Source organism: Paroedura picta, chromosome 6 (genome assembly GCF_049243985.1).
Source record: "Paroedura picta isolate Pp20150507F chromosome 6, Ppicta_v3.0, whole genome shotgun sequence".
NCBI classification, from domain to species: Eukaryota; Metazoa; Chordata; class Lepidosauria; order Squamata; family Gekkonidae; genus Paroedura; species Paroedura picta.
In genome coordinates, this window is record NC_135374.1 from 69398584 (window position 1) to 69417370 (window position 18787).

The 18787-nt window shown below is 40.6% G+C and overlaps 1 protein-coding gene across 18 annotated transcripts in view; it reads left to right on the forward strand.

Annotated features, from left to right (window-relative positions):
- DMD (dystrophin) overlaps window positions 1-18787 on the forward strand; it is a 1311735-nt gene that overhangs the window by 677390 nt on the left and 615558 nt on the right. For 17 of the 18 annotated variants that reach the window (XM_077342956.1, XM_077342959.1, XM_077342965.1 and 14 more), the window contains one exon: window positions 512-694. The exons of the other annotated variant lie outside the window; for it this stretch is intronic. In XM_077342956.1, the coding sequence (XP_077199071.1) occupies window positions 512-694 (183 nt within the window). The remainder of the gene's footprint in view (window positions 1-511; window positions 695-18787) is intronic. 18 annotated transcript variants of the gene reach the window in all.

Consider the following 18787-nt stretch of genomic DNA (forward strand, 5'->3'; position numbering starts at 1 on the left):
ATTCATACATCATTGTCTAAAGTCTAAAGAATGCTTACATGTTCTCAAAAAATTGCCTTGTTTATTTTGCATCGTCTTCTTTTGCTTCATTCTCTGTTGAGTTTTCTATAATAGTATACAAAAGATATTTTAAAAACCACAAACAAACCTTTAGCCATGAAACTGATAATCACAATGGGTATTTAGTATATGATTCCTATAGATTAAAGTGATCCAAGTTCCTTCCACAAAACACAAGTAAAAAAATTAGACAGTCTTTGGCCTGCTTTGAACAGCTTTCCAAAATATGCTAGTCATTTAAATAGCTAAATTTAATCTGTTGGATAGTCCAAGTCTCTCCTATGTTTGTTCTGTTTTAATGTAAACTAAAATTTTAAAATAAGTGTAATTTTTGTTTGTTTGTCAAAACTATATGAGGGAAAAATCTAAAAGAAATATAATGTTAATTCTTGGGAGTTGATTGCTCTAGTTAGCTAATTTTCCTGGGCCATGTATTGGTTTTGCTCAATAGGAAATTGACCGAGAATTGGAGAAGAAGAAAGAAGAGCTGAATGCCGTACAGAGGCAAGCTGATCGCTTGTCTAAGGATGGGGCTGCAAAAGCAGTGGAACCAACCCTGATACAGCTCAGCAAGCGCTGGCGAGATATTGAGAGCAAATTTGCTCAATTTCGAAGACTCAACTATGCACAAATTGTGAGTTGTTCCTGGCAAACATATATGTTTGCAACTACTGCTACTAACAGACCCCTAATAAGAATTCCCAGTGGTATTCCAACCTGGCTAAAGCAAAGGCTCTGGTCAGCAAATAAAGACTACTCTCTTGCAGTACAATATAGATTTTGTGGTACATGATTTGCTGTAACATCCTTTAGTTAAATAACAAATGGGTAAAAATATTTTTGGGGCATTAATGAAAAATACATATTGGTTTCTGTTGCTTCATTTCCCCCATGACATTACCAATTTAAACCTGTCAGCTTGCCATACGTTTATTTTGTTCAATAAACATGTGTGACTCAGAAATACGTATTTTCAATTTGTCATCCCATGCAAGATCTAATTATCTTTTATTTATCATAAAACGTTCAGTCTGTACACATTTAGGGGAAAACTGCAACATTTTCTTCCTGCTACTAACACTCAATCTATACTCCCGTCTAAATAACAATTCAGCACACCCAAATAATGTCTAGGTTTTCATAGTTTTTCAGTACAACATTTTAAAATTTGTGATATATCGGGGACCTTTGACCTTTCAGTAAAGTCTGTAGTGTGGGAAAATCTGTTTTAACTGGAATTGTATTTTCAAATAAAGGATGCACCCAGGTTCTTTGGGTCTTTTCTATTAAAATGCAATGATTATTCTTTCCATTTTCACAATTGTATTTTCTATGAAAAGCAGATGAAATCAAGATATCATATAGTGAGTAAAGATTGTACTATACATGGCATTCACAAGATCTCTGGCTTGGCATTTTTCAGACTTGTACATTTAGGAATTCCCTACCTCACAGGGATGTTGTGAGGATTTATTATTATGTGCATTGCCCTGTGAAAATTTAAGACATATTTTAGAAGGTGATTTTAAAGTTTTTCCTGAACTGCAGTTTATAGGAGAACTGCTATGACAATCAGCAAGCTGGGAAAAAAACCTAAGAGGGATAAAAGTAAACCTCTATCTTATATAACGAAGTTTGACTCTGTTGGCACTTTTAAGACCAGCAAAGTTTAGTTCTGGATATAAGCTTTTGTGTGCATGTACACTCCATCGGATATACTGAAACATTTCCCTAAGCCTTACATATAGGGGTCAAGGGGGTGGTTAGTTGCCAGGAAGGGCTTAGTTAAAATCAATGTGTAAGTAACTGGGTAATAAGTATGCCTGATATTGGATTTAAGCAGTTGGTAGGATCTGTTAGACCGTTTATGCACTGGGAACTTCAGTGCCCCAGCTCCCATGCAGAGGCACAAATCGGGAATGGATGAGGCGCACTAGGCCAAATGCTCCCCCATGTGGGTGCAGGAAGAGGTGGGGCAACCTGCCATGACTAAAACTCCATCCTGCAGCCCGGCATGAAACCTGCAGTGCATAAACGGTCTTAATGGCACCAAATCAGGATAAAAATCCAAGAGTTAACAATCAGATGTGAGAAGTAAGTTTGGATCTAGTGGCACATCTGAGGCCCATAAAGTTCAATTCTGGGTTTAATTGAGAACTGAGTGACTTAGCATGTGTAGATGCATCTTCTTCAGAGGCACTGGAACATATATCTTATATGATGCTCCTTCACTTATATGATGCTCCTTCACCTGAAAATATAAAACCATAAAATTGCAAGTAGGGTACTTCATCCTTTTGACACAGGCCAGCAGTAGTACAGCAGCCAGCAACCTCTGGTTCTGCTGCACAAGTGATCACAAGACCATCCCTGTGGTACAGACTGCCACACAAGCAGCTTTGGTGGAGAGGTAATAGGAGAGATTACAGAAATGACCACAAAGGATTCCTTCCTTTTCTTGCTATTCTCTGAAATGGCCAATGTTGTGGGGTAAGGGGGGAAAATAAGGTGGTTTGTTTGGGGTACAAAGAAGAGACTAAGTGCAAAACACTGCATCCCCCATGGCTTTGTGCCATTTGCCTAGCAGAGGGTGCCACTTGACAATTCACTTTCCTAATGCAGCAATAAAAGCTGCAGCATAAATTTCAGTCTGTTTTGAAATTTAAGTAATGATCACTTTTGGTGTACTTGGTCTGTTTAGGATGCTCTGTTGGGTTGTCTGTTGCTAAGTAAAATATTCTGTATGATGATATCTAAAATGGCTATTAAAACACTTGCCTATTTCTCACATATTGGCACAGAAAACATTGATATACAGCTGGATGGAGGACTGGTAGGCAGGACAACAGCTCAAGGGCTGCTGTAATCATTGCAGTTAGCTGCTTAGAAGTCAACCAATATCCAGGAAAGTATGTTCCTACTGTCTAGACATTATGTCCAGAGGAGAAAGCTACAGCAATACTTCTATTTGTATTTAGGAAAAAATAGAAAGAAATGAAATCTTGTTTTTCAGAACTCTGACTAAGAGGGGGTTTAATTTGAAACACAACCAGTAATTTTAATCTAAAAATCATAGAATCATAGTTGGAAGGGGCCATACAGGCCAACTAGTTCAACCCCCTGCTCAACGCAGGATCAGCCCAAAGCATCACCAACCCTGTCTTGCAATCCACAAAAGCGCTGTGCAGCGGGAGGTCTTTGTGTGCACAAATAATGTAAAATCTTTTACTAGTGCTGGGTCAAACTGAATATTCTGTCTAAGTTCCATAAACTTTCAGCTATCTTAAGGAGTTTCTCAAGAGGAGCAAGATAATGGTAGATACCTACCTTCCCAAAGCTGTCAAAAATTCACTCTCACATTATGTAAAATATGCAAAATCTCTGGATTAAGGCCATGCCTTTTTCTCATGTGCCTATTTGTAAAATTTGAGCATAAGGCAAGATATGAACGACAAGCTAATTTACCTTTAGTTCATGTTGTTGTTATGTGCGAAGTCGTGTCCGACCCATCGCGACCCCATGGACAATGATCCTCCTGGCCTTCCTGTCCTCTACCATTCCCCGGAGTCCATTTAAGTTTGCACCTATTGCTTCAGTGACTCCATCCAGCCACCTCATTCTCTGTCGTCCCCTTCTTCTTTTGCCCTCGATCGCTCCCAGCATTAGGCTCTTCTCCAGGGAGTCCTTCCTTCTCATGAGGTGGCCAAAGTATTTGAGTTTCATCTTCAGGATCTGGCCTTCTAAGGAGCAGTCAGGGCTGATCTCCTCTAGGACTGACCGGTTTGTTCGCCTTGCAGTCCAAGGGACTCGCAAGAGTCTTTTCCAGCACCAGAGTTCAAAAGCCTCAATTCTTTGACGCTCGGCCTTCCTTATGGTCCAACTTTCACAGCCATACATTGCAACTGGGAAGACCATAGCCTTGACTAAACGCACTTTTGTTGGCAGGGTGATGTCTCTGCTTTTTAGGATGCTGTCTATATTTGCCATAGCTTTCCTCCCCAGGAGCAAGCGTCTTTTTAACCTTTAGTTCATACAAACCCCATTAGTTGTGTTTTTTGTTGTCAAGCCCTTTATTCATCCATCAAGCTTCATGTTGTGCTAAAAACAAGAACACATTTTAGATGCTAGTTTAAAAGGCATTAAAACAAAATATTTTTGAAAATATGTGAAATAGTTTCACTGATAACATTTGGTATTGCCTTACACACATATACCCAAGACTTGTGATGTTTCTTTAATGTATTTTGTTTCATATACCGTATAAACTCGTATATAAGGCGAGTTTTTCAGCCCTTTTTTTAAACTGAAAAAGTCCCCCTCAGCTTATATGCGGGTATTAAAAGAAAACATCTCCCAGACAAGACTGGAGGGGGGGGGGAGACAAGTATACTTGCCTGAAGAAGCAAAGGCAGGAACAGCAGAGACACAGCAAGCCTGGGAGGGAAAGAGCAGTCTCCGCCTCCCCCCCTACCTTAACGAGTCTAGCACGAGGCTAGCACGTGTTGCAGGAAGCTCTGAAGCCTATGTCTCAGAGGGAGAGTAGAGAGCAGAAGGAGGAAACACCCCTAGAGAAAGGAATAAAGGTAAGAGGGGTCAGAAGGAGAGAGGAAGGAGGAGGAGGGTGGGAAGAAAAGGGAGAAAAATCCTGCCCAAAACAGGGGGAGGGGAGGAAAGGAGAAAAAGCTACTATCCAAACACCACCCTTGGCTTATATGTGAGTCAATAAGTATTTTTAGCATTTTGTGGTGTAATTAGCTGCCTTGGCTTATATGCAGGTCGGCTTATATGCGAGTATATACAGTAATTGGATTATTCTCTTGGTCCTTGAGGGCCCTTAACAGCCTGAAATACTGATCTGGACACTTGCTTCTTTAACAAACAAATGATTTTGATGTAATATACCAACCATAGTATTATTGAAATATGCTAACGATAATATTAGTGTGAACAGTGCAGACCTGTTGCTCTAGGAATGCGAGCAGATTTACTAGCAGAGATGTTAATGATTAGGGACCAGGCATGTTGCCTTCATTAGGAAAGTAGAAGAGAAAACACACAATGTTTACTGACTGATAAATGACCTTCATGGAGTATTTATTATGCCATATTAAGATGGTCTGCTCAGAATCCTAATTAAGGTGGGTAGTTGTGTTGATCTGACGCAATAGAACAAAGTTTGTGTCCAGAGCTACCTTTAAGGCTAACCAAGTCCCAAACTTTACTCAGAATCCTATTCAGATATATTCAAAGAGGCTTACTCTTAGGAAAGCATTCTTAGAATTGATCTTCCAATCATAAAATGATTTTCCAGTCATAAAAATGACAATGTGATAAAAATACCTATGTATTAGGTTAGGTTTATGAATAAAATTTGCTTTCAACGTAGGTCTATAAATAAAATTTGCTTTCAGCATGATCAGTTACAATTGATTCGTTAATTACGTCTGGGTTTTCCCTGCATCTGAAAATAAAAGCCAGTACAGAATTTTCAGAGCACCTCTTGGGAAATGTTTTCTGTTTGTTTCAACATAGTACTTCTGTTCATTTGTCACAAGCCGAAGAAATAAACTAACAACTGTTGTCTGTATTTAGCACAAGAATAAAGAGATATTACTGGTGGACTATGACTAGGGCGTAATATAGAGATATTACTGGTGTAAAGAGCCTCTTGTGGCGCAGAGTGGTAAGGCAGCCGTCTGAAAGCTTTGCCCATGAGGCTGGGAGTTCAATCCCAGCAGCCGGCTCAAGGTTGACTCAGCCTTCCATCCTTCCGAGGTTGGTAAAATGAGTACCCAGCTTGCTGGGGGGTAAACGGTAATGACTGGGGAAGGCACTGGCAAACCACCCCGTATTGAGTCTGCCATGAAAACGCTAGAGGGCGTCACCCCAAGGGTCAGACATGACTCGGTGCTTGCACAGGGGAAACCTTTACCTTTACCTATGACTAGGGCATACATTTGTTTTATAGGCCTAATGTAACATGTATATTTCCATGTTTGTTTGTTTGTTTATTATATTTATATACCGCCCTCCCCGGAGGCTCAGGGCGGTTTACATGGAACATAAGAACATAAGAATAGTACATGAAACAGTCTATAACATATGAATAACCATACAATAATATTAATAACTAATAGTTGTAACCATATTTATTTATTTATCATACCTATATATAAAATATAACTTATATATAAAAATATAACAGTATAAACAACATAATGAACAGTGCAACAGTGCAAAATGATCCAGAGTATTCTGGTGGAATTCTGAGAGGGAGGGCGGGGAGAAAGGGCCCTTCAATCGCTGTTGGTTATGTCTGGTCTCAACCAAATGCCTGGTAGAAGAGCTCCTTTATGCAAAAAGGAGGGGGCCAGAACAGAGAATGCTCTGGCCCTGGTTGATACCAGGCAGACTTCTTTATGGCCAGGGACCATTAGCTGGTTGGTAGCAGTGGAGCGCAGAGCTCGTTTGTGGGCATAGGCGCGGAGACGGTCCCTCAGGTACACTGGGCCCTGACCGCATATGGCCTTGAAGGTAATTACCAGAACCTTTAGTCTGATCTGGAATTCAACCGGCAACCATTGCAGTTGGTGAAGAATGGGCTGGATGTGGGAACTCCATGGTGTTGCTGTGAGGATCCTGGCCGCTGCATTTTGAACAAGCTGGAGTTTCCAGGTCAAGGCTAAGGGCCTTGACCGAGTTACAAAAGTCCTGTCTAGGGGTGACAGTCACGTGGATCACTGTGGCTAGTTGTTCCAGGGCCAGGTAGGGTGCTAGTAGTTGGCTTGGTGGAGATGGTAGAATGCCAGCCGTGCTACCTTTGTGATCTAGGCTTCCATTGTGAGGGAAGCGTCCAGAATCACGCCTAGATTCCTGGCAGAGTGAGCCGTAGAGAGCTGCACACCATCCAGGGCAGGCATACGTGCTTCCTCACATGGGCCCTTTCTACTGAGCCACAGGACCTCCGTCTTTGAAGGATTGAGCTTCAGTCGACTATGCTTGAGCCATCTCGTCACTGCTTCCCAGCAGCTGGCTAATGCTTCTGGGGGAAAGTCAGGGCGGCCATCCATCAGGAGGAATTGCTGGGTGCCATTTGCATATTGATGGCAACCCAGCCCAAACTTCTGTACCAGTTGTGCGAGAGAGCACATGAAGATGTTGAATAGGATACGAGAGAGGACTGCTGTGTGACTCCACGTGTAAGTTGTTAGCGGTCTGATGTTCTCTCTCCTATTGCAATCCTCTGTTATGTAGCAAATAATAGTGTCTTCATATTAGCTTTCTACAGCCACAGGTCTGCAGTGAATATAAGGAAAATGAGAAACCAAGAAGGTGAATTTGAATAATCAAGTCACCTTTGTTGGAACCAGTGCTACATAATTTATCCATCCTCTTTCTAATATATATGTTATAAAGCAACAGGAAAGAATTGGATGAAATCTGTTCTTTTACAGACATTCCATTTAGATATGAATGCTTTGTATCATTCTGCCAAATGAATAATTGTAGTTGTTTGATAGTTAGTCTGCAGTGTGTTCATACATGCAAAGTGGCATTATATGTTTCCAGGGTTTTTGATTAAAAAAACAAAATTAAATTTGTAGCTTCTCTACATCCTACTGCAACATTTAAACTTGTAATTCTGTATTTTTTCTTCCAGTATGTAACAGCTATGTATTCTACATGAGGCTATTTTCTTACTCAAAATAATATTTTTTCTTCTCAGAAGCGGCAAGGCAGGAGCTTGCGCAAGACGCACGGCTCCTTTTATGCCCACTGCTGCCTGGCCACACCCCCCCTCACAGGCAAGCGGTGTACCTCACCTGGGAGGAGGGTTCCCCTCCTCCTGGAGCCAGCACACCTCAGCATGCTCTTTTGTTCCTGGCTCCTCCACCTCTGCAATGGTCGCTGGGCGTGTAAGGGAGGCAGCGGCTTTTGACAAAAATGGCTTCTCAGGGAGCTTTAAAATACAAAATAGTTTTTTATTAACGTTCTTTTAAAATTACTCTTTCAACATTAACAAGAGTCTTTCTCTGCCCATTATTAACTGTATAACAAGACAGTAGGATTCTAGACATTATAAGGATCAAAAGTCCCTTTCAGTATGTCTTACTAGCAGTATTTTCTTGTTAGATTTCTTTCCACATGTACATGCTTTAGAATGTATTAATTCTAAAGAATGTATTAATTCTCAGCTTGGTGTTGATGGGCACCATGATGCCCATCTGTGTTCCCTGGTATTCAGTTCCATCCTCAAACCAAAATCTTCTTTAAAATGTCCATGGTTGTCTTGGGATTAGGCAGGCAAAACTTAGCCCCAGTTCTATTTTCTGTAGATGGGAAATGAGCTGTAAAAGGGGTGTGTGTGATCTAGCAGCTTCATCCCAATCATTCAGTCATGTGTCTGCTTTATTTTTAAGCCTCCCATTAGCACAAAAATGTATTTTTGGGTTTCAGTTACCTGTTCAGCATGCTCATAACTGGGGCATGCAAAAACAGTCCCTTTGTGTCTTCTGGAAGTGGGAAATGAGCTTTAAAATTGGGGGGGGGGGGGTGATCTGATCATACAGAGGATCTGAGCAGCTTGTTTTTAAGCCTATCATTAGCACAAAATGTCTTCTTGGACTCCAGGGACAATATGTAGCATCTCAGAAATCCACCCAGGCAGAAATGAAGTGCAAAAAAAAATGAATCCCCAAAAGGGGGAATGCTGTATCATTCTCATTTCAAGAAGGACATAGATAACATTGAAAGGGTACAGAGGAGAGTGACAAGGATGATCTGGGGCCAAGGGACCAAGCCCTATGAAGATAGGTTGAGGGACTTGGGAATGTTCAGCCTGGAGAAAAGGAGGTTGAGAGGGGACATGATAGCCCTCTTTAAGTATTTGAAAGGTTGTCACTTGGAGGAGGGCAGGATGCTGTTTCCGTTGGCTGCAGAGGAAAAGACGCACAGTAATGGGTTTAAACTACAACGATATAGGCTAGATATCAGGGGGGGAAAATTCACAGTCAGAGTAGTTCAGCAGTGGAATAGGCTGCCTAATGAGGTGGTGAGCTCCCTCTCACTGGCAGTCTTCAAGCAAAGGTTGGATACACACTTTTCTTGGATGCTTTAGGATGCTTTGGGTTGATCCTGTGTTGAGCAGGGGGTTTGACTAGATGGCCTGTATGGCCCCTTCCAATTCTATGATTCTGTGATTCTGTTCTGGCATTTCTCCATATAAATGGGGCCGTGTTGATTTGATTAAAGATGCATATATGTTGTCGTGTTACCGCAGAGCATCATGGAAGTGCCTTTAAAAAAAAAACTTAATTTGGGGGCTGGGGGGGGAGAAAGTTTCAATTTATAAGAGAACTGCTGTGTTGTAATTAGTGGCCTGCTGTGAATGACAAGGAGAGGAGGGAGTTTACCTTGTTTTCCCATGCAGCCTCGTCTGGAGGCAAAAATCCTAGATGTGGCAGAAGGAAAATGTGGGAGGGGTCTTCCTGTGAGGAGGGATGCAAATGCAAGATTTACCATCCCATGTTTGCCAGCAGGAAGCTACTCATGTTTTTCTCCTCCATGCATAAATTGTTAATGATTCTATATAGTGAAAAATATGCTATTGCATTTTCCACATTTATATTCATAATCTCAATTTTTCACTCTGTGTCAGAAAAACTGTGTAGTACTGTACAATGTTTGGGTGTCCGATTGTTTGGATAATCATATTTGAAAACTACACCAATTTGTAGCAAGAATAAATAGCATGTGAAGGCCATAGCACTAAAGATCCATCATGCAGTTGTGTAGAACTCTCTACAACCAACCAAACCTGTTATTATTTATTTTAATTTCTGTAACCTGCATTTTCCATAGGAATATACAAGGTAGAAAGTATAATGTCCTGAATTTAACTAGGATGATTTCAAACCATCTTATATTTTTCTATACATAATTATTATAGGTTACCAATAAATGTTATCCCTTTTAAAGCATAAAAACCCCAACATGGTAAAATATATTCATTATATATTCAGTCATGATTGCAGAATTAGCAATGCTTGTTCTTTGCCTCCTTTTCTAAGATGAATTAGCATGAGAAAAATAATTTTATGTTAATTAACTGTAGTCCAAATGCACTGCTTCACTACTTTTACCTATCAAATCTTATGCATATAGCTTATTTGACTATGGCATGACTATCAAGATCTGCTGTTTGCTGGGCTAGAACTGCAGCCCAAATGGACAAATATACCCTCCCTTGGGAGAAAGCTTTTGCATTTCAATCATCTAGTGAAGGTCACAGGCAAGCACCAGGAGGAAAGTTGTACCACACGTATCAACTTGGGGAGTGACTACTGAAAAATAAGTATATGAAAATAGTAGTAGTCTGACTCTAATAATGGTTATAGATGTAGTTTCACTGTAGAAGCAAATAAGAATGAATACAATGAGTATGTTTATTCTCCAGATATAAAAATGAAAAGTTTTATATCTTTGAGGCTGCACGCAGTAATCTTCTTTGCCATAAATCTGAAATTCAAAGAAGCACTAAAGGTAAAGGCATCCCCTGTGCATGCACCGGGTCATGTCTGACCCTTGGGGTGACGCCCTCTAGCGTTTTCTTGGCAGACTCAATACAGGGTGGTTTGCCATTCCCTTCCCCAGTAATTACCATTTATCCCCCAGCAAGCTGGGTACTCATTTTACCAACCTCGGAAAGATGGAAGGCTGAGTCAACCTTGAGCTGGCTGCTGGGATTGAATAAAGAAACACTACAGTATTTTAAAACCATTGTAGAAGATTTAGATGGACACTGAAATATCAAAAAAACTATCTACCATTATATAGCAAACTATATAACAAAAACTTATCTAGCAATCATAGAGAGTGTGTGTTTCAACATTTGTTTTGGCTTACTATTTAATTATCTTTGTATGCATGCTTGTAGCTAGTGATAGCTTTAAAAGACAGAGCACAAAAGAATGAATGGGAGAGGATTTTTTCAATATAATAAAGTCCAGACATACTATAAGATCACTATTAGTTGTTCAGTGCAATCCTGTGTAGAATTTCAGTGAAAACTGCATAGAGTTTTGTTAGGCATCCATACTTTATAAATGGTGAAAGTGCATTTTAATGTCCTGATATTCAAAACTGGTCAACAAGTAACAGAAAAATGGTTTTGTTGGAATTATAGTAATGAGTGGAAAGAAATGTTTTATATGTTATGATAGATGCATTTAATAGTATTTAAATATATAGTGTTCTTGAAGAGCAATCTTAGAATTTTCCAATGAGCTAATGGCTAAATTGTCACTTTCTATGTTTCATGAATAGGCTGACCATATGTACCCTTCTGAAGGGGGAGGTACCCTTTTTCACATTTCTCACCCATCTCTTCACTTTAAAAAGAGTAAATGTTGTTCCCTTTTTAATAAAAGGTATATACTTGCTGTAGCATTAGTTTTGTTCTGCCTATAAGCCATATCATTTTCATTTATGTTAAACAGAATTTGAGCATAGGGTGCAAAAGATCATGGAGCATGAGCAGTTGGCAAACTTCCAGCTGTATGAGCCCCACCCCCTCAGTTCTTCTGGCCTGCAGAGAGAGGGGCTAGGAGTTTAACCCATTGATTTATTTGCAGGTATACGACGTGCCCAATAACCAGGGAAGAAATTGTATTTTATAATTTCTTTTTAGGGCCTACTTTAAGAAAGTTTTTTTTTTAAATTAAAGATATGGTTAAAAACCCTGGCCTGTGTTCTTCTGGGCTATGTCTATTTACATGTTTGTTTATTTATTAATGTAATTGCTATACTGTTCCTTATTGTGAGGTTTCTGGACGATGTTTGAATGGCTTCTGTCATTGAAGAATAATGGTAAACTCAATATGTTTATAAGACTATTTATCATCTTGCTTTCATGAATATAGAATATTTAATCTCCATTCCATTGTTTGCCATCCCAATGTCCCCTTTTTTGTATCAAGAAAATATAGTCAGCCTACTCATGAGAAATTATGAATGTACCCAGAAGAATACATGGATCACACTGATATCCTGAACTTGAAACATGTCATCTTTTATTAATTTAGTAACATGGAACTGAATCTGTGTTATGCAGGGATTATTTTGTGAGAAAATTCAATGATTGCTTTAAAATACCTTTACCTTTTTCATGGAAATTGAGATAAAATGCAATCCATAATTTGTCTTCATTCAAGTGGGATAGCCCTCACTTTGCTACAGTATAACAGTGTATGAAAAGAACATTTCTGTTAAACTTAATACTGTAAATTTCTTGGAGACAAATTCTCATATAATTTTCGAAAATATCCAGCATATTTCTTCAGCTTTTTTCAGGAGGTTCTGTAATGCAGAAGCTTTAAATGTTTCTAAAAAGGTTAAATTACTATAATTATTTATTAAACTCTTCCTTATACTATTTTGATTCCCCTTATTGATGTGGTCAAAGTGAGTCAATTTACCTTGCAAAATATTGTAAAATAATTATTTCTCCACAGCCATCTCTGCATTTTCATGCTGAAAGTTGGTTTTCATATATTTTATGTAATTTACCTTGTGTTGTTGTTGTTGTTGTTATGTGCGAAGTCGTGTCCGACCCATCGCGACCCCATGGACAATGATCCTCCAGGCCTTCCTGTCCTCTACCATTCCCCGGAGTCTATTTAAGTTTGCACCTACTGCTTCAGTGACTCCATCCAGCCACCTCATTCTCTGTCGTCCCCTTCTTCTTTTGCCCTCGATCACTCCCAGCATTAGGCTCTTCTCCAGGGAGTCCTTCCTTCTCATGAGGTGGCCAAAGTATTTGAGTTTCATCTTCAGGATCTGGCCTTCTAAAGAGCAGTCAGGGTTGATCTCCTCTAGGACTGACCGGTTTGTTCGCCTTGCAGTCCAAGGGACTCGCAAGAGTCTTCTCCAGCACCAGAGTTCAAAAGCCTCAATTCTTTGACGCTCGGCCTTCCTTATGGTCCAACTTTCGCAGCCATACATTGCAACTGGGAATACCATAGCCTTGACTAAACGCACTTTTGTTGGCAGGGTGATGTCTCTGCTTTTTAGGATGCTGTCTAGATTTGCCATAGCTTTCCTCCCCAGGAGCAAGCGTCTTTTAATTTCTTTGCTGCAGTCTCCATCTGCAGTGATCTTGGAGCCCAGGAAAATAAAATCTGTCACTATCTCCATTTCTTCCCCATCTATTTGCCAGGAATTGAGAGGGCCGGATGCCATGATCTTTGTTTTCTTGATGTTGAGTTTCAAGCCAACTTTTGCACTCTCCTCCTTCACCCGCATCAACAGGCTCTTTAGTTCCTCTTCACTTTCTGCCATTAGAGTGGTATCATCTGCATATCTGAGGTTGTTGATATTTCTCCCTGCAATCTTGATCCCAATTTGTGACTCCTCTAATCCCGCATTTCTCATGATGTGCTCTGCATATAAGTTAAATAGGCAAGGCGACAGTATACAGCCTTGCCGAACTCCTTTCTCAATTTTGAACCAGTCAGTGATTCCATGTTCAGTTCTCACTGTTGCTTCTTGGCCTGCATATAAATTTCTCAAGAGACAAATAAGATGCTCTGGTATTCCCATCTCTTTAAGAACTTGCCACAATTTGTTGTGCTCCACACAATCAAAGGCTTTAGCATAGTCAATGAAGCAGAAGTAGACGTTCTTCTGGTACTCCCTAGCTTTCTCCATGATCCAGCGTATGTTCGCAATTTGATCTCTAGTTCCTCTGCCTCTTCGAAATCCTGCCTGTACTTCTGGAAGTTCTCGGTCCACATATTGCTGGAGCCTAGCTTGTAGGATTTTGAGCATAACTTTGCTAGCATGAGAAATTAGTGCAATGGTGCGGTAGTTTGAACATTCTTTGGCATTGCCCTTCTTTGGGATTGGAATGTAAACTGACCTTTTCCAATCCTGTGGCCATTGTTGAGTTTTCCAATTACCTTGTGTTAGTGAGTTCAAAAAGAGTCATAAAAATCCATGCACCTGGACATTCATGAAGGGAAATAGTATCAATATCTATTAGAAGAGTTTATGAATGTTGAGGTGAGGTACATCCAAAATATGTTTTATGTGAAGAAACATAATTTCCCCCACAGTGTTTTGCATGTTCTCAAAGCTGGTTTCTTTGGTCACAGAATTAAGTGACAGAAGCACTTCTGTTGAAACATGGGAAGTTAGACAGGAAGATATCACTCTCCATGATATGAGCCTTAAGGGCTTATACATAGTTGAACATTGTAGTTCCTCCTTCATTCATACAGGATGCATTTAAAAAATACTTTTGACATATATTGCAAACTAGATTTTAAATTATATGTCCACTGTCCCTTGGAGAAACTCTGCTACAGTGATTTTAATTGTATAACTTTTTCAACCTTTATGGCTATATTTATATTATATATTTACAGGTACTTGATGTCTCCTAGATATTTCAGCACCGTGTAAAGCTCTTCATTTTAGAATCATTCATAATTACTAAGACTGCTATAAACAATACATAGTATACAATCATAATATAAAAGGTACAAGGGTGTGTGGTTTGGTTGATTAAAAGGCTGATAATTAAACTTGCATAATGCAGTACTGCTTAGACTTTACACTGGAAATTATCATCCCAGCATCTTAGCTATTGTGTGTGCAGACAGATTGGCAAAGCTTTAAAAAAAATTGAAATTTGCCATGTATAGAATATCCATTCAAGTCAGCTTTATCTATGACAATTTCGCATAGCATTATTTAAGCATTTTTAGAATAATTTCATTCTTATTTGGATGTCTTCATTTAGTTTGGAAAGCACTTCCAAACTCTTATCCACTATGCCAGGTAGTGTAAAGGTTCCAAAACAATGCACAACAGCCAAAAATGTCTGTTATGGAACTTGGTTCAGAATTTCAGGGTGTTGAAGGGTGTGGCACAATATCGGAGCAGCACAGACTTACCTGTGCCGCTTGTTGGCTGGGGGAGGGTGGACGGAGGAAGCGGCGACTTGGCGCCTTTGCGCCAGTATGGAGCGCTTGCCACAGCTGCGGCATGCGCGCGAGCGGTGGGCGGAACTACAGAGGCTCAATTGAGACGTTGGGCCGTTCTGGCCTCGTACCAGCTAATCTGTGCACATACACACATGTATGCAAATCAATTTTGCAGCTATTTGTATTTTTCTTCTTTTTCTGTAATACCGTCTTATACTATTATTTATGGGATATTTTATGTTCTTTGAATTTTTCTGTATTTTGCAATCTATCTTGAGTCGCAGTGTGAAAGGCAGAATACAAATGAAGTAAATCCTAAACTTACAAGGATAATAAATAATATAATACAAGAGAAGGTGGGTGGGAAGATTTATAATAATATGGATTGTTCTTCAAATCCTGGATTGATTTGGAAATCTGAACTGAGTCTTAGACACACATTCACAGAATACTGTTATTTTTTAATAAATCAGGTTACTAAGTACTTGATAGTAAGATGTATCATCATCTACATGCTTTCTATTTATAACATTACTGTGTAAATTTTGATTGAAAATAACTTTAGAAATTGGAGCTAATGTTTTTCTTCTTGCCTACATTATCCAGTGGTATTACAAAAATATGTGTCTCAGATCATTTCCGCACAAGGAATTTGCCCTCCCCAGCCTCTCATTGTTAGCAAGTTTTAATGTTGCTTCCTGAGAACATTGATAGCAATCAGCAGTTGGTGCGAGTTTTCATCCCGATTGTCCCAAGATAACGGAAAGTGGGAGAATCTGCTTCCCCTTTCTTGTTGCAACATACAACGAAGCAAAAGCTTGGGCAAGCCTATCTGGATGAAGAATTGTGCAACAGTTATGCTAGCAGTTTCCCCACCCTCCCCTCTCCATTTCATAGAATCATAGAATCATACAGTTGGAAGGGGCCATACAGGCCATCTAGTCCGACCCCCGGCTCAATGCAGGATCAGCCCAAAGCATCCTAAAGCACCCAAGAAAAGTGTTCATCCAATCTTTGCTTGAAGACTGCCAGTGAGGGGCAACTTACCACCTCCTTAGGTAGCCTATTCCACTGCTGAACTACTCTGACTGTGAATATTTTTACCTGATATCTAGCCTATATCGTTGTACTTGTAGTTTAAACCCATTGCTGCATGTCCTTTCCTCTGCAGCCAACGGGAACAGCATCCTGCCCTCCTCCAAGTGACAAACTTTCAAATACTTAAAGAGGGCTATCATGTCCCCTCTCAACCTCCTTTCTCCAGGCTGAACATTCCCAAGTCCCTCAACCTATCTTCATAGGGCTTGGTCCCTTAGCCCCAGATCATCCTTGTCAGTCTCCTCTGTACCCTTTCAATTTTATCTACGTCTTTCTTGAAGTGAGGCCTCCAGAACTGCACACAGTACTCTAGGTGTGGTCTGACCAGTGCCATAAACAATGGGACTATGACATCTTGTGATTTTGATGTGATGCCCCTGTTGATACAGCCCAAAATGGCATTTGCCTTTTTTACCGCTGCATCACACTGCCTGCTCATGTTTAGGTTACAATCCACAAATACCCCAAGGTCTCGTTCACATACAGTGTTACCTAGAAGCGTATCCCCCATCCAGTAGGCATGCTTTTTGTTTTTCTGACCCAGATACAGAACTTTACACTCATCTTTATTAAATTGCATCTAGTTCTCATTTGCCCATTTTTCCATTGTGTTCAGCTCTTGTTGAATTCTGTCTCTATCTTCTGGAGTATTTGCCAGTCCTCCCAATTTGGTGTCATCTGCAAACTTGATGAGTAGTCCCTCCACCCCCTCATCTAGATCATTAATAAATATGTTAAAAAGTACTGGACCGAGCACCGAGCCCTGAGGTTCCCTGCTACTCACCTCCCTCCAGTCTGATGAAACACCATTGACAACAACTCTTTGAGTGTGGTTCTCTAACCAATTCCCAATCCACCTAACTATCTGAAAATCCAGATTGCAGTCCTTCAGTTTATCCATCAGAACATCATGGGGAACCTTATCAAAAGCTTTACTAAAATCCAAGTAAACGACATCAACCGAATTTCCACAATCCAGCAAACCTGTTACTTGGTCAAAAAAGGAAATCAGGTTGGTCTGACAGGACCTGTTGGAGACAAATCCATGCTGACTTCCTTGGATCACCAAATTGTCCTCCAATATATTCCCCACAACAGAGGTCATGCTCAATCGTCTGTAGTTTCCCGGGTCATCCTTCCTCCCTTTTTTGAAGATTGGAATAACGTTTGCTCTCTTCCAGTCCTCCGGGACATCACCAGTCCTTAAAGAGGTCCCGAAGATGGTGTACAAGGGTTGTGCAAGTTCTCCGGAAAGTTCTTTGAGTACTCTTGGGTGCATTTCATCCGGCCCAGGGGATATGAACTCATCCAGTGCAGCTAAATGCCTCTCGAAAACCTCTCTGTCCATGTCAACCTGCCACCCAGACACTATCCCTTGGCTATTGCCATCTCTAGGTGTGCCTAAACCCTTTGACCTGTGGGAAAAAACAGATGTAAAATAGGCACTGAGCCTTTCTGCTTTCTCTGCATCTTCCGTTAGAGTTTGTCCATCTGCACCCAACAGTGGGCCTATTGCCTCCTTTACTTTACGTTTACTCCTCACATATCTGAAAAATATTTTCTTGTTACAGTGGGCTTCCCTGGCCAATCTTAGCTCACTCTCAGCGTTGGCCTTTCTGATGATTGATCTACAGTGCCTAGTAACCTGTAGGTACTCTTCGTTAGAGCTTTGTCCTTCCCTCCATGTCCTGAACATTTCCCTTTTCTTTCTTATTTCCTCTTGAACTTCTCTGTTCATCCAAATTGGCTTCTTAGAGCTCCTGCAGTGTTTTCATCTTTCTGGGATAGTCATGGATTGAGCATGCAATAGGTCTTGTTTAAGTAGCGCCCACCCTTCACATGCTCCCTTCCCTTCCAGCATTCTCGTCCATGATATGACACTCATCATGTCTCTGAGTTTATTAAAGTTTGCCATACGAAAATCCAACATCCGCGTCTGGCTACAAGCTTCCTTGCCTTCCCATCTCAAAAGGAATTCTATAAGGACATTGCCACTTCCCCCTAGGGTCCCCACCTCCTTCACCTCATCCACAAACTCTTGCCTGTTGGTCAGTATTAAGTCCAGTACGACTGAACCTCTTGTGGGTTCATCTACCATTTGATAAATGAAATTGTCAGCCAGGCAGGTCAGAAAGTTGCATGACTGAGGATGCTTCGCAGAGTTTTTTTCCCAGCACACATCTGAGAAATTGAAGTCGCCCATGATTACAAGGTCCTGCCACTTTGATATTTTCCCAAGCTGCTCACAAAGTGCAGCATCCACATCCTCTCGTTGCTCAGGTGGTCGATAGCAGACACCAACCGTACCACTGTTTGTTTTCCCCTCGCTTATTTTCACGCAGATGCTTTCCACTGGAGATATACTCTCCTTCACTAGAATTTCCTGACAGGTAAGCCCTTTCCTCAGACCGTTTATGCACTGTGAACTTCACTGCCCCATCTTCCATGCAAGAACACAAATTGGTAGAGGATGAGGTGCACCGAGCCAAATGCTCTCCCATGTGGTTGCAGGAAGTGGTGGGGCAACCTGCCATGACTAAAACTCCAGCCTGCAGCCCAGCATGAAACCTCCAGTGCATAAACAGTCATACAGTGCCACTCCTCCACTTTTTCGATCTATTCTGTTTTTTCTGAACAATTCA